At 37.3% G+C, this 12888-nt stretch overlaps 1 protein-coding gene across 9 annotated transcripts in view; it reads left to right on the top strand.

The window, feature by feature from the left end:
* LOC131684069 (potassium voltage-gated channel protein Shaw-like) overlaps positions 1 to 12888 on the top strand; it is a 250442-nt gene that overhangs the window by 122985 nt on the left and 114569 nt on the right. For all 9 annotated transcript variants that reach the window (XR_009304605.1, XM_058966604.1, XM_058966602.1 and 6 more), the window contains one exon: positions 8450 to 8567. Coding sequence is in view for 8 of the 9 variants with exons in the window: in XM_058966604.1 (XP_058822587.1) it covers positions 8450 to 8567 (118 nt within the window). In the remaining variant the exon portion in view is untranslated. The remainder of the gene's footprint in view (positions 1 to 8449; positions 8568 to 12888) is intronic.

Genomic DNA, 12888 nt, shown 5'->3' with positions numbered 1-12888 from the left:
ATTTTATAATTCGAGAAACCCGATCTGAACCTTGTTATACAGAGAATCGACCAAAGATCCCGAAGATTTTTAAATTTAGGCACCCGACCTGGATCCAAGGCTCATCCAAAAGAATCATCCAAAATCATTATAGAATCACTCGAACTTGAAGTAGCACGTGTCCAGTTATATCTACCTATGGCAAAACGAATTACTTGTGAGAGGAATTGGCATTTATATTTACTATTATCAAACGTAGCATTTGTAATGTTTTAAGAAACTAATAAATCGTCCTTATCTTAACCGGAAAGTAAGATAAATCGGCGATTAACACATGGGGAAACAAGAGGCATAATGATGACAGATTCAAACAAACTTGCCCATCGTACTGAAATTTCTAATTTTTTTATCGAAAATTATTCCTGCAAGAGTAGTTTTGTATAATTTATTACAGTATTCGACAGTTTACACGACGCCACCCGCGTTACTGATTGGTACGGTCGAACTTAAACTTGTGTCGAAGGGTGTCAATCAAGATTCTGTGACGCGTTGTTGATCTCACACCATTAGCTAGTACGGTATGCGCGCCAGTAGAGATACTACGACACCTGCAATTGAGATCTCGGAACGACTCCAAACTTCTACAAATCCGCTCATGGCTTGAACAGAACACACAATATTTTTACGATAAATTCATTGAAATAGTGGAAATTCATGTATTTTCATGAAGGAAACCGGATCATGCAACGGCCTAGCCCAGGGACGGCCTGGCCCAGGGACCAAAACGCGGACCCAGCCCGAATCCGACAAATTCAAATTTGAAAACCAGGAACACGATCCGAACCCGAGAAGTTTAAATTTACAAAACCCGAACCCGACCCGAAATCCGAGTTCGGGTCGAGTCCGGATTTCGGGTCCAAAAACCCGAACCACCATATCAATTATCCCCCTCTCTCCTATGTCTCTGATACACATATGTAGGACTTCATCCCCCCCCCCTTCTTCCCCTTGAATAACTTCCCAAAACTTATGTGTCCCCTATCTTCTAGTTTTAGTTGATCAATATTTAATCTCGTTAAGTAATGCCCAACCGTATCACTACTTAAAAATAGCCCTAATTAATCCCCCTAATCTTAATGAAATTGAACCACTCCCTCTAGTTATTTCTAGTTAATAAACTTGTAAAATGTTCTGCTTAGTTAATAATTGCTTGCTCCAATAATCACCCTTCGAAAAATCATAGAGTGCATTACTATACAAAGAACACACAAAATGACCCGTCCCCCTAATCTTACGAATATTATATTATCCCCTCTTGTATTTGTATAAGTTAGCTTTAAAGTTTTTTTTTTAGTTTCGTTATATAAAAACAAAATAATATTGAAATGTGTAACCCCGTGAGTTAAGAAATTCAAAATGTAAAACATTAAAAAAAGCACCTTTAAGCTAACGCAAACGTGCCTTGTCAAATAAACGAATTAAATAAAAAAAATGATTTTATGGACGATAACAAAATGAAGGTTGCAACACTGATAGGGCCAAACTGAACTGTGGTCAAAGGTTTGTTCTGACAAAAACAAAAATTACCGAATATTGTGCAATTTCTATCATAAAGTTAATCGTAAATTATATTATAAAGTTTATACACGCTAAAGCTGTGAGGTGTCTGGAAGCCGTGTGGTGTCCGGCGGGCTAAAAAAATTGTTGCGCTATTTCACCCAAGAATAGAACCACTGGGAACCTACCTCCATGTCACAAGAGGCGACTAACAACATGCTAGGAGTTCCTAGCTGGACCTGGACCTAAAGGTTTTGCTTCATAGCCTTCATTCATTCTGTATTTAGTGAATCACTGACATATAGTCACCTTTTCTGATTCGCTATTCCCGAGTGTGTACCAACGTTTTAGGTTTCTTCTGGCGGTTGTGCAATAACCGTAAAGGATGAAGTCTAATTATACACTAAGTAACAGCATATATTAATATACCGGCTCTTCCACGCCAAGGTATACCTTTCAAATCTTTGGTTTGAAAACCGTATTTAAAAAAAGCAAACTTTCATGTAGGGATTTTTTTTAATCGGCCTAAGATGAATCTGTCGAATTGCACAGAAAGTTTTTTGTGAGCAGTGGTGTCAAAATAGGCCATTTTTTTATGAAACTAACCATTTCATACCGACAAATCTACATTGATGAATACCTCTAAAAGTGACTTCTTGAGGTCTCATGAAGGTCTGACACTAGCTGGTAAATATTTTAACACTCTAGAACTTCACTCTGTCAGAAAATGTAGCGGCACCGGATGCCAAAACTGCAGTACTCTGCGTCACTGTTTCGAGTTTGAACCTCTCATATGGTAGTCGATCTTTGTCAGTATTGCTCTTCTATTATTCTTGTTTTGAACCGCCGATGGATCATGAGCCGTTGTCGTTGTGTTTATTATATTTATTACTCATAATAACCATGTCGTTTGCGATTTGGCATTTAATCCAATTATGGGAACGTGTCAGATAGGGAGAGTTAAGATGCCAACTTGTCATTAACATTTCGCAGTGAATTTCTTCACATTCATTTGGAATATCTTTTATACTTTTTGTACGCTTGCTTTGTACACTAAAGTTTTTTTTTACACGGGGGATACGTACCGTGTAAAAAAAAACCGTGCAAAAAAAACCGCGTTAATTGCGAAATCCGTGTAAAAAAAAACCGCGTTAATTGCGAAATCCGTGTAAAAAAAACCGCGTTAATTGCGAAATCCGTGTAAAAAAAACCGTGTTAATTCAGAAAACCGTGCAAAAAAAAACCGCGTGATTCCGAAAATCGTGCAAAAAAAACCGCGTTACATTCAATGCAAAAGACAGACGATTTTAGGAAAAGGGATGATTTCGGAGTTTTATCAGAAATGTAAGTCCTTTTGAAGGCAAAAGACTTAGACGATTTTTGAACAGGTTTTTTTTGCACGGATTATGCAAGTAGCACGGTTTTTGCTTTTTCCAATTCCTTAGGTTTTTGGAAAAGTGGAAACGTCGGATCTTGAGGTTTCCTTTTGTCCCGCACTTTAACAATATGGTTGTTTTCGGTACAGTGTTAACGAGTAGGCACCAAATATCGATGCCTGAGGCCATTTGGAATACCAAGATGACGACTTCCGGTCTAACAGAATTTTCAATAACCCAATCAGTATGCATATTTTCCGAGCGGGCCTAATGAGCGCATGATAGAGATCAATGTCTGAGGCCATTTTGAAATACAACATTGAGACTATCGGCTTCGCGATATTCTGTATAACTCACAACATGGAGTGTTTTGGAACTGGATTGACAAATATGCAGTTGCCAGAGGTCTGGCGTCATTGTAACACCCAAGATGGTTCTGATTATTTAGTATAAATATCCAGCGTAAAACAAAAAGATACATTTATTTTTGTATATTTTGCATTTATAAGATAAGAAAAATGTGCTCATGAATGGATTTACTCGAATTTGAGTTGGTTCGTCTGCTAGAGCTCATCGAGCGAATCTTCATGCGAGACTCAAAGTCGAATCAAAAAGCTGACATAATCAGGGGGAAATAATAAAATCAGGTCTTCGCTGTATTATTAAGGGGGGCGTCTGGTGAAAAGTGCTCAAACCGAAAGTTATTTTGTTTTGCGATTTTGAAGGCAAGGGAACAATGCATCTTTTATGTAATGATAAGCTTTAAATTTGTACGTTTATTCTGTACGAAAAAAATATTTGCACGGCCTTATTCTGCGCGGCATGTGACGTGAGACGACGAAACTCACCTCACTTTACGTGACTTTTCTCACCCGATTCTGAGAGTCGACTCGGATGAGGTGAGATTCCTCATTGCGGTTAAATGGGAGTCTCACGTCACCCGAAGTGACTCTTCAGAATTGGGTGAAGTCACGTAGAGTGAGGTGAGATTAGTCGTCTCACGTTACACGCCGCGCAGAATAGGGTCGGCAGCCACGCAGAGCCACACATACGAGCGTTCCAAGAGTAGACGTCCAACCATTTCCACGTCGAGGAGCGCCGCGGTTAACACGATGACTCTTGATAAAATTGTTTGACACAGGAAATTAAGTAAAATTTGTAAAGCTTAGACTTGTAGTTACTCGATGAACCCAAAAAAAAGTTCGAGTTTAGGAAAATGGCTTCATGTAAACCGAAAAATCTCATATTTTTCTGTAAAATTCGTGCACTTTTCTTCAAAATAATAGAGAGAACAATTTTTTCATTCCGTTTTCTGTGGTTCACCGACAGGCTACACATATTGTGCATTTTCATAAAAAAATCAAGTCTATTCTTTGATTAGTTTTTGAGTTATCGTGTTCACCAATTTGAAAAACGCGGTTTCGAAAAAACGCTATTAAATGATACTCCATATCAAATTGCATCACGGAAAAAATGACGTGGAAAACAATCCATTTGGTATTTTCTCTTAAAAATTTGGGTGGAAGTAGTTTAAAGTGTATTGTTCACACTGTATTTTTATCGCTGTCAGTCTTAAGAAAATTGTTGCCGATAGATTGAAATCTGCGTGTGTCACAGCAAATACGCGCGAGGAATGCATGGCTGTTTAAAACAAAAGAAGTTCAGCGTGGTCACCGAGATTGCGGGAGACGATTCTAGAGGCTCAATACTAACAATTAAGCGGATAAAAAAGAAGTCGATTTTTTTGCCCACTACACCAGAAGCACTCTTAAGATGAATGAGATGTACACTAAAGCAGAGATGATGCTTATAGAGATGCTCGAAGACTGAAGCCAAAAGTTCCAATCGAACCCAAAACAACGGTTCCAAACTAGCAATGTAAACAAATATGGCGGATTTAGGAAGTAATGCGTGGGGAGTATCGAGATTGAAATGAAAAGAAATACATGTCTGCATCCTGCATCATCGATACATTTTTTCTAGTGCAACGAAAAACATGTAGACAGGCTCAGTAACGTAAATCAATGCGTTTCCAAGTTACATGATTGAGTATTGTGGGAAATATTTCAAAAAAGGAATTCGCCAAGCATTCATTAAAACTACAAGTCACTCGCTGTTTACACAATATTCCTGGTTGCCAAAACTAGCAGACAAATAATTTGTAAAACCGTGCAGCCAAATTTACTGTTTTTCTCGCCGCGTGTCTTTATATTTAAAACATCGTCTTGGCACTAAAATAGAAGTCACCATCTTAGATGAAAACATGACTTCCGGAATTGACATCCGGTATCTATTCATTAACGCTATTACAAAAATTCTCACATTGTTGTGGTAATTGAAAATTTTACTAAACCGAAGTAGCCATCTTGATTTTCGAAATGGTCTCAGACATTGATATTTGGCACCTACTCGTCAATCCCGTTCCAAAAATACTCATATTGATTGGGCTTTGGAGAATTCCACAGAACCGGAAGTCGCCATCTTGAATTTCAATATGGCACCAGACATCGATATCTAGCGTCTATTCGTCAATTCCATTCCAAAAATAACCATATTGATTCGATTTTAGAGAATTCCAATGAACCTGAAGTCGCCATCTTGGTTTTCCAAATGGCCTCTGACACTGATCTCTATCATGCGCTCTATTAGGCCCGCTCTGAAAATATGCATGCTGATTGGGTTATAGAGAATTCCACTGAACCGGAAGTCGCCTTCTTGGTTTTTAAAATGGCCTTAAACATCGATATCTGACGGCCACTCATCAATCCCGTTCCAAAAATACCCATATTCATGGGGTTTCAGAGACTTCCACTGGACCGGAAATCGCCATCTTGGTTTTCAAAATGGCCTTAAACGTCGATATCTGACGTTCACTCATCAATTTCGTTCCAAAAATAGCCATATTGATGGGGTTTCAGAGAATTACACTGAACCGGAAGTCGCCATCTTGGTTTTCTAAATGGCCTCAGACATGAACATTTGGCATCTACTCGTTAATGCTGTTCCAAAAGCAATCACTTCCACTTTTCCAAAAATCTTCGAAATTCTTTGCATTCAAAAAACTTGGTCAAAAACCGTCTAAGTCTTTTGCCTTCATAAGGATTTTTGCTAAAACCGTGTTAATTGCGAAATCCGCGCAAAAAAAAATGATCAAAAATCGTCTAAGTTTTTTGCCTCCAAAAGGACTTAGAACATTTTTGCGAAACCCGTGCAAAAAAAATTGTTGAGAAATCGTCTAAGTCTTTTGCCTTTAAAAGGACTTAGAATATTTTTGCGAAAAACCGTGTTAATTGCGAAAACCGTGCAAAAAAAACTTGGTCAACAACCGTCTAAGTCTTTTGCCTTCATAAGGATTTTTGCTAAAACCGTGTTAATTGCGAAATCCGCGCAAAAAAAAATTGATCAAAAATCGTCTAAGTTTTTTGCCTCCAAAAGGACTTAGAACATTTTTGCGAGACCCGTGCAAAAAAAATTGCTGAGAAATCGTCTGTCTTTTACCTTTAAAAGGACTTAGAATATTTTTGCGAAAAACCGTGTTAATTGCGAAAACCGTGCAAAAAAAACTTGGTCAAAAACCGTCTAAGTCTTTTGCCTTCATAAGGATTTTTGCTAAAACCGTGTTAATTGCGAAATCCGCGCAAAAAAAAATTGATCAAAAATCGTCTAAGTTTTTTGCCTCCAAAAGGACTTAGAACATTTTTGCGAAACCCGTGCAAAAAAAATTGCTGAGAAATCGTCTAAGTCTTTTGCCTTTAAAAGGACTTAGAATATTTTTGCGAAAAACCGTGTTAATTGCGAAAACCGTGCAAAAAAAAACCGTGCTAATTGCGAAAACCGTGTAAAAAAAGCCGTGTAAAAAAAACCGTGCAAAAAAAAACCGTGTAAAAAAAACCTTAGTGTACTGCAAACTTTGGAAGATCATTGATGTGTTAATAAGAAGAAATACTCCCAATGGCCGGTTGCTCGGAGTTCAAATTGCTCATTTCAAATTCTCGAAAATTGATCGCGAGCGACTTCGTACATATAACAAAGATCATATTGTCTATAGATTAATAGATACCTCTATTATAATCCACACGGCTTTGTCCTTTTATGTAACGCCCCGCGGAAGAATAATTATTAAAATGCCTATTCGAACGGCATTCATATTTTTACTGGAGGTCGCACACCTGAAAATTTTGATCTAAAATATAAAGACAAAGCGCGTGAGTACTTAACTAAATCACAATATCTACCAAGATAGATCCTGATTCATTTCTTTACGTACTAAAATCAATCCGATCATACGACACTTGTAAATGATGAAGAGAATTCCTCGGTCATACTAGTCACAAGTGTTTAATTAACATTCCATCCCATCCCAAAATTGACCTGCATGGGCGTGGCCATCTACGTAATTGATCATACTATAATCCTAGTCTCTTTAGGTTGCACGTGGAGTATGATGTACTACTCTCAAGTATCATACAATTGGTTCAATATGCAATTTCAACAGACTTTGATCAATCACGGGGGAAACTCGCAGGCGGTCAACTAAGCCAAGCTAAGCTTTCATCCGAAGCACTGTGTTCAGTCAGAGTTTTCGTACACCGAACCACATCGTCCATAAACCCGAGTCGAAATTCGCGCCCACGATACTAATGGATCCGACTGTGTTTCAAACCCAAAACTCGGTTTTGGTTTTGGTTTCGTTTGCCGTTTGCATGAAATCTGAACCGCACTCAGTTTGCGCCACTCGAAAACATGCGTTGAAATGTTGACCACCGTTACAATCAATGCGATTCCCAGCGATAAAACCACTAAAAACCCACTGCTAAATGGATGGATACAAACTGCGTTGAACTCAATGGTCAGAATGTGAATATAAAACATTAAATGTATACAGAATATATACAAATATATTCAAATATTTTTTTAGCAGTTCTATGAGCACATAAACCACTCGGAACAGGTTTGAATGGTTACGATTTGAATTTTCACTTCAAAGGAAGCAACCATACCGGAGTGGAACCAAACCTATATGATTAAATAACTTTTTTCAGATACGTACAACGTATAAATTTAACATTGCTTTAAAACCTTTCCGATTTGCATCATACCACCCAACTGAGAATAACGTGGTCTCTTCAAACATTAGAATATGTACAACACGGATTAGATGATTTTGCTATGGCAGCAACCACAAATCGTACTAATTCCCAATAAACGCAGCGCTGCCCACTTTTCTTCCCATGCCATTTAGACCTCATTAGCGTGAGTGCGGAATGATGTGGGCAAATGCAATTTGTATAATTAACAACCGCCACACAGAACCGCTTGGTTAACACCTTCACTCAAATCAGCAGCTGCTCTTCATTATAATCATCATTATCAACATCACGACCACCGAAAGCATGTGCTGTTGGTAAAGCAATTCATAGCCCTCAAAGTCGTTACGGCTTTAATTTTTCGGTTGATTTGATTTTAGTGATTCCATCTGGACATTTCCAACGCATGAACGTTTCTTATTTGTTTCGTTTTTTTGTATGACTTTCCAGAACCGGAAAACTGCACTACCCAACCGATGTCTGTGGTCCACTGTTTGAGGAAGAACTGGAATTTTGGGGACTCGATTCGAATCAGGTGGAACCCTGCTGCTGGATGACGTACACGCAGGTGAGTTATAACAGAACGGTATCGCTTTTGTTACAAAACGTCCTCACGTTGAACACTGATATATCACTACTTCGCAGCAGAAAGCAAAAGGTGTGATACTAAGATGCCATAGTTAAGACTAAACATCACCAGATCAGTATTGCTGCGTAGATCCCTATATTGATAATTTTACACTACTAAACGTATCGGATTTACGAGGAATATCACTTGAATGAAAAAAAAAACACTAGAAGATCAAATTACGATCACTTCCAATATCCTCCCAGTATATGAACAAGTGAGATACAAAGTAAACATTTCCCTGGGCTATTTCTTCCATGTATGTAATCGGAGTCGAGCCAAGATAAGACCGGAGCCACCATCATCTTCCATTCCATTTTAATTTTATGAACTTTTCAATTTTGCTTCGATATCACCAAACCAAATATTGACGTTACAGCTTCGGAATTTTTCCCCGGACCGAGTACCGAGATAAACTCCGACACAAGACAAAACCACTTGGCTGGCCTACATTTTAACTACATATATACTACACTGGTCGACCTCGGTATCTATTACCATTTAGCTAGCAGCGTATGCATAGGCATTTAGATTTGTTAGTTTATACAATAGTGGTAGGACGGTTTCGCACCGGCGGTTTGTTTACAATCGATTCTTTAAACAGTCATAAAATTGGGCCCTCTTCGCTCCGGGCTAGTAGGAATGGTTTTGTACTGCCGAGAAAAGAAAAGTCCAAATTCAATTGTAGAAATTGAAACCAAATAGTAACAAGTGTTGTTTAAATATTTACCTGTGGCTAAAGACTATCCGAAAGAAAACAAAATTCTGCTTCGTTACTTGATAAACGAATCGATATATTATGATTCAAATTCCATATGCAACGTGTCCTTACCGTTTCGAGACGGGCGATCTTTTCTAAGGTTTGCTGTAGGCAAAAATAAGAAAAATTTGTCATCATAAATGACGCCGTAAAAACATATGCTCATTTGCTCAGAAAATTCAAATTCAAAGTATCACAATCTTTCACTATTTCCCTCATACGATGACTCAGAATTTCGAACCAGTTTACGTAAACAATTTCCAGCAAATCTACACTACCGCTCCATCTGACAAGTCGGCTAACAAGCAAATCAAAACAAACGATCAGCTCAGTCGGCATCTTTCAACCGTTCGTCCGCCTATCCTAATCGTAACAACGTAGAATCGTTTCCAATATTAACCCCCTCCACGAATCTAAGCGGCCGATCGAAGAGGCGATGAGCGATGGGAAACAACTTCCTTCCATCAATCTTTCCGCTTGTCAAGTGCAAATCAAACAGAAGCAGCAGCCAGCAGCATCCATTGCGTCATATCGGGCTTTTCCGCAACCGGGAATTTGGTATTTGGCTTGGTTCGTCCCGGTATAGTGCTATGTACGCCCATTAGAAGGAAATCGTTGTATGAGTTTGATACCAAGTAGGCCGGGTTAGTGAAGAATAAATCATCGTGCCACTTGAACCAAGCGACGAGCAGACGTTATCACAATCGGGATAGCTGTCAACAATAGATGAGGAGTGTGAATTTTTATGCACTTTTTGGTCATTTAAAACGATGAACTGAAACCAAATGAATTTTTCAGAAAAAATTGCATCATTGTAGTAAACGGAATTCGAAATTTAATATAAAAATTTATTTGATGGGATCTAGCACACGAACCAAGTCAAATTGGGGTAAATCCTTTCTTGGACATATTTTTCCTATGTTAAAAATGCAAAATATGCCAAAATTAAAATATTTTTTTTTATTTTGCGCCAGAAGACCCCCATGAACGAAATTTACACTGAGTCGGTTTTCTTAAATAGAAAGAAAAAAAATTGTCCAGATTTTGTCAATATCCCTAGCTTAAAATACACCAAGTCTTCAGTCTTATAATCGATTTAGAAAATTCAACAATAAATTTTCGTTTATTTTAGTTGTTTGATAATCAACTCTCTCGTGCGCGCCGTCACCGAATCTCATCACAGATGCTGTACACTGAATCCTCCATTTACGAACTCTTTTTAACGTAATATTCCAAATAACGAATTTCAATTTTGCAATGCACCAAGTTCGTCAATATAGGATGAAAACGTACAGTACAGTATCAAGTTGTATTACTAATAAGAGATAGGTATTTTTGGAATGGAGTTGACGAGTACATTACAAAAATCAATGGCTCAAACCATTTTAAAATCCATGATTGCTGTATGACTACAAAAATGTGAGTATTATCGGAATTGACGAATAGATGGCAGAAATTGATGTCTGAAGCCATTTTGAAATCCAAAATGGCGACTTTCGGTTTATTTTTTTGTTCAGTTTTTTTTATTCATTTCGTTTTTTTGATAGACACAAATGCGTTAGCTTGGCGGTGCCAAATTCTTTTGTTTTTACATTTTGGATATCTTAGAACTAGGAGTTTACAATGTTGAAATATTTTTTGTGAAAGAGAAAAGCTTTAACAGCTATCGTAAGACTAGAAATAAGATTCTATATACAAGAGAGGGGGCAAAAGATTTTTTTTATGAAAAATTTTAAAACAAGGAATTCAATAGTAATAGTTTTACATTTCTTATAAAAGAAATGTATAGAATTCGCTCAAACTTTCAAGATTTTTTCCGAGGCCCGGAGGGCCGAGTCTTATATACCAATCGACTCAGCTCGACGATTTGGGACAATGTCTGTGTGTGTGTCTGTGTGTGTGTGTGTATGTAACGGACAAATTCTCATTCGTGTTTCTCAGCAATGGCTGAACCGATCTTATCCAAACCAATTTTAAATGAAAGAACTAAAAAACAGTATGAACGCTATTAATTTGTTTTTGATTCTGATGTTTAGTTTCCAAGATATGAATGTTTGAATGCGTAAAAATGGCGTTTTTTGCAGTTTTTTTAAATTATCTGCCGAAATTGACAATATAGATTAACAATTTATATATATTTAGACAGCTTCAAAGAATACCTTTCGAACAAGCTATAGATTGTTGAAATCGGACTATTATCAAAAGAGATATTTAACATTAAACGCCGACGAAAGATTTTTATCATTTCCCATTGCCAGAAATACGACCAAAAACATGTAATCTATTATTAACGCCAAAACGGCTTATTTTAGGTCAATAGTATCTTCGGAGAATTTAATGGAGGTAATATGCCCTTTCTTTTGGTATTGTGCTTTTGCTGATTAATCCCCCTATGAGTGAGATATTTTCACAAATTTTCTTGGAAGTGATTATATCGAAATGATGTCTTCAGCAAATTTGTAGCTCTTACTTTTGCGAATAACTTTGCTAAAGTCATTAAATATCTATTTTGAATACTTTAAAAGTTATGGCTTGTTGTTTGTTGATTACTCTTTGTCGCCTATTTATTGTTCAATATAGTAATAATCCATTGAAATAAGCTAAACATTATTTCGATAAAACGAATTTTGTATTTCATTTTACTATCTATAACCGCTAGAAATAATCACCGAACACTTCCAAGTTGTCTGGAAGGAACTTGATAACTTATCAGTACTAAAATGTTCATTTGTGCGAACCTTCTGACTGTAATTTTTCCAACTTATAACCATCGGATCGATCTGAAACATATCGGAAAATGAAAAGCGAAATAAATAGCTCCAAGCAACGGCGTAGCCAAGAGAAGGTTTTGGGGTACACCATACAACCCTCCCCCCACCACACCCAAAAAAATATTGGATTGAAGTTGAAAATTTATTGATGCTGACTGATTTAATTCAATATTACAATAACAATTATTTGATCCGTAGATTGATAACCTGTTGTTGTAAACATCATGAGGACTTTTGATAAATTGTCGGAATGGGGTCTTGATATGTAACTGATCTATTGGTCTTGATTTCACAGTTGTCTAATTGCAGCAATATCAAATTCCTGCCTGAAAACATTCCAATAGAAAATTCCAGAGTTCTGTAATCAATCATAATCCTCAGATTTATTTTCAAATTGAGCTCGTTTTTGTAGAGATGTACTGTAATAAGGGTCTTTATTTAATAGGAAGCGAAGTTAAAATTGATTTAATTCTATGAAACATAGAACTGCTCAACAAAAAATGCATAAATTTCAACAATTGCTTAAAATGTTTTTGCCTTTCTCATTCACTCTAAAACTCGTCGATCTAATCCCGACCGGGAGGACCGAGTGTCATATGCCAATCGACTCAGTTCTTCGAGATCGGAAAATGTCTGTGTGTGTATGTATGTGTGTATGTGGAAAAAAATGTGACCTCTGTTTCTCAGAGATGGCTGGACCGATTTGCACAAAGTTAGTCTCAAATGAAAG

This window comes from Topomyia yanbarensis, chromosome 2 (genome assembly GCF_030247195.1).
Source record: "Topomyia yanbarensis strain Yona2022 chromosome 2, ASM3024719v1, whole genome shotgun sequence".
In the NCBI taxonomy this organism is placed as follows: domain Eukaryota; kingdom Metazoa; phylum Arthropoda; class Insecta; order Diptera; family Culicidae; genus Topomyia; species Topomyia yanbarensis.
The sequence above is the reverse complement of the archived record's forward strand: the minus strand, read 5'-3'. Positions and strand labels throughout refer to the sequence as shown.